At 41.4% G+C, this 3,613-nt stretch overlaps 1 protein-coding gene across 1 annotated transcript in view; it reads left to right on the top strand.

The window, feature by feature from the left end:
• Positions 1 to 4: 4 nt before the first annotated feature.
• The window catches only part of FBXO33 (F-box protein 33), a gene marked incomplete at its 5' end in the record, with an annotated part of 23,205 nt that continues 19,596 nt past the window's right edge, over positions 5 to 3,613 (top strand). The window contains one exon of the mRNA XM_025047938.1: positions 5 to 423. Within this exon, the coding sequence (XP_024903706.1) occupies positions 5 to 423 (419 nt within the window). The remainder of the gene's footprint in view (positions 424 to 3,613) is intronic.

The raw sequence follows: 3,613 nt of genomic DNA on the forward strand, positions 1-3,613 counted from the left end.
TCTGTGCGGGCAGGCGGCGGGCGCCGCGTCGCTGCCCAGCGAGCTGATCGTGCACATCTTCTCCTTCCTGCCTGCGCCCGACCGCCTGCGGGCTTCGGCCTCCTGCTCGCACTGGCGTGAGTGCCTCTTCTACCCGGCTCTCTGGCCCCAGCTCCGCATCTGCCTCCGGGTTTCACCCGCGGAGCAGCCTCGGCTCGAATTCCTCATGCGCAAGTGCGGCTGGTTCGTGCGAGAGCTGCGCGTTGAGTTCGCCGCCGAGAATTACCTGAGCGGAGGCGGCGGCCCAGGCGACGGAGGCGGCGCGGATCCCGGGACTGGCGGGGAAGAAGTCGAGGCACTGCAGCTCTCAACCCGTTGGCTGGAAGTGCTGCGCACCTACTTGGAGCTGGTGCTGTGCGTGCTGGTCAGCATCCGGAACAACAGGTAGGCTCGTCCTAGCCTCTCCATCCACCCTTCTTTTCCCCCTCCCCCTCTCTCTCAGGGCTCAGAGTCGCCTCCTTCCTCTCACCCCGAAATAGATTCAGAGCGGATACGCCTGGCCCGCTTCAGCGTTGCATTTTTCAGTGACCGGGGGTGTCAATTCTAACCCGACGATTTCCTTGAGGCAGGAGGGCATAACGGGAATCATCATAATTTATAAACAGTGAGGTACTTGATGTTTATTAGACATCACTCCTGGCGCCTTTCAGGCAATGTCTCATTCATCCTTTCAGTAGCGATGCTATAGAGCTGACAGACGCCGTCGTTCCTCATTTTACAGATGGGAAAGCTGAAGCTTGGACGGTGAGGCCTGTGGGTCTTGGGAGAAACAAAACCTGATTTGGTTTTTCTGACTTTGAACCTGTTCATTCAAAATAGATAGTTCGTGGGGGGCGGGGAGAGAAGGAGTAGGTATGCTACTGGTGTCTCATAGTTACAAGACTCTCCCTAAAAGAAATCTTTGACAGCCATTTTCTTTCCGGAAATAGTTTTGATTAACTGCCAGGCACAAAGAGTAGGAGGAGTGCTTGTTAAACCTAGGGATTAGGGAAGAGCCTGATCATCGGGGTTGGAAGTCCCGCCCCTGGCACCTCCTGACTCAGTTTGTCTTTAGTGATTCACCTAAAAGTAGCACAATACAGCATGGTAGTTGCCTGTATTGGGCGAACTGGCCCGATGTCTGCAAAGGATAAGCATGTAACTGTCCTGATTTTGCAACAGGACTTTACTGTAATTCTAGGATTAACTTCTTATGTTCTGACAGATTATCCTAATCAATATTTCCTTTTATTTCTCGATTACCCTCGCCAAAAGCCTATTAATTTTGATTTTCCTTATGTGGAGATTCTAAAACCTTAGAATTTAACTGTGAGTTGAAACAAAGTTCAAAGAGTCGAAAAGGAGCAGCGTATATAGTAATAATAGTTTAACAGTTTACAAGTACTTTCATATATACTATCTTACTTGATCCTTTCAATGACCCTGTGAATTAGGTAGCACAGCTATTATTATCCCTGTTTTATATAGAGGAAACTGACAGTTAACAAGGTCAAGTGATGTGCACATTGTCATACAGCATTGTTTTTCTCCAAGAGCAGTGTCCTTACTATTGCAGTTAATATTGCATGTTGAACATCATGCATTATATTCAGGGTCGAGACAAAGTCCTGGTTTAATGCTAAGCTGTGTGTGTGTGTGTGTGTGTGTGTTTCCCCTAAAATTCTGTCTAAATCAAAAGCTCCAAGTTGTATCTGGAGCATGGTTTCAATATTCCAGTGGCCTGTGTATTTCCCTAGCTTTTCACACCAAACCATTCCATTTCCTTACTTCGATTTTATGTAGTAAGAGAGGCCTTTTGAAGCTATAAGTTGGTCTTGACCAGGTTGGAGACTTTGTCAGAGTTGAATGTATGGCTAGAGGACCACCTGACCCAGAAGTTGAAATGATTCAGTCAGTAAGCATTTAGACGGATGAGGCCAAGAGTGGGGGTGAATTCAGCAAGTTCCAAATAGAGTTTTCTGTTCTGAGATCCGATCGCACTTCTAAACAATCATCCAAAAAAATGCATGCCTTTGGTCTTAGAACATGTCTTGCACAGTACCTTTTAACTGGTTGGTTGGTTGAATGGATGGATAACTTTATGTAGGCAAAATAATGGTATACCATATTTTCTCTTTGTTTAATTTTTCTCGCCCTTCCTCCCTTACCACTTTTTTTCAGCTTTATTGAGGTATAATAAAAGTATACCTTCCACTTTTATTAGCATCCAGCCTACCTGTTTATAAAGCCACCCCATGCCTGTCCTTCTGAGTCAGCTATCACTTCCACATGAATACAATACACTATCATTCTGCTTTTAAGGTTTCTTGTCATTTACTGTAAGGATGGTGCTGCTTATTATGCTGCTTTGGTAGCAAATTCATTGTCTAAAATTAAAGTGTAGTGTGATTACATGTATTATTTCTACTAATGATATTTCAAAGGGTTTTTTAAAATTATCTTTATGTGTTTGGAAATAAGATAATCTCATCTTTATTTTGGAAATGTCCTGAGATACTCTAGTAATATTGAAAGTATTAATATGAATGTTAAAAACATCAATGGAACAAGTTTTCATGAAATTTCAACAAATTTGAAAATATTTTAAACCAAGTTGTTCATTTGGTAACTCGGGTAAATTCTATTATTTCCTTCCATAATCACTTTCACTGCAGAGTGAGGTTCATTGAGAACCCAAAACAACTTCATTTAGTGTTTTTTGGTTTTCGAAAAACAAAATTTAATTACTAATGAGAAGAATGAACATTTGACATTGTTCTTTACATTTCTGTGTTAAATTTACAGTAGTTTTCTTTTATTATTTCTGCAATTTTATAAGTAGAAAAGGGGGATATGAAACCTACCAGGTCACAAGCTTTATGCTTCTCGGCCTTCTGCTGAATCCTTTATATAGTTCCTATAATTCAGCCTCTTATTTTGCTGTGTTCCAGTTATTTTCATGTCCCTTAGGAAAAGAACTGAAACTATAACCTGGAATTATGGGAACTTTTCAAGGGGACTGTTCTGAAAAGATACCTAGCATTTTGTTTTGCTTGATTTCTGGGCTTCATATGCACATGTGCTATAGCCACCTTACTGATATCTTAGGTTTTAGGAACAACTGATGAGGATCAGAGAGATACAAAAATGCCTCTCAAAGGGTAAAACACAGTCTCCCAGTTTTCAGAGCTCCTTTCTTTACAGGGGGCTAGGATACCTGCCTTCTTGACGAACAGTAAGAACAGAAATACAATATGTACTCATTCAACTGTATTATAAGTTAAGTAGGCTGAATTTATTCTGCAGTTGCCCTACGAAAAATTGTACTTAGAAGTTCAAAACAACAAATTTAGATATGCAATTTTAGGATTTAATCTGCTTGTCAAGTCAAGTACTGCCTATTTAAATACTGTATCTCAAACTCCTTAGAAAAAATGAGAGTTCATGGGCAATAAGGTTTATAATAGCTAATAGACTCAGTTCTTAAAAATGCTTATTCTTAAACAGTAGCCGAAAGTACATTGTCATCATCTGGTTTATGCTTTTACATAAGTTTTTTTTAGGTGAAATCCTAGATTGGAACAGTACTTTTTTT

This window comes from Pteropus alecto, unplaced genomic scaffold (genome assembly GCF_000325575.1).
Source record: "Pteropus alecto unplaced genomic scaffold, ASM32557v1 scaffold104, whole genome shotgun sequence".
NCBI classification, from domain to species: Eukaryota; Metazoa; Chordata; class Mammalia; order Chiroptera; family Pteropodidae; genus Pteropus; species Pteropus alecto.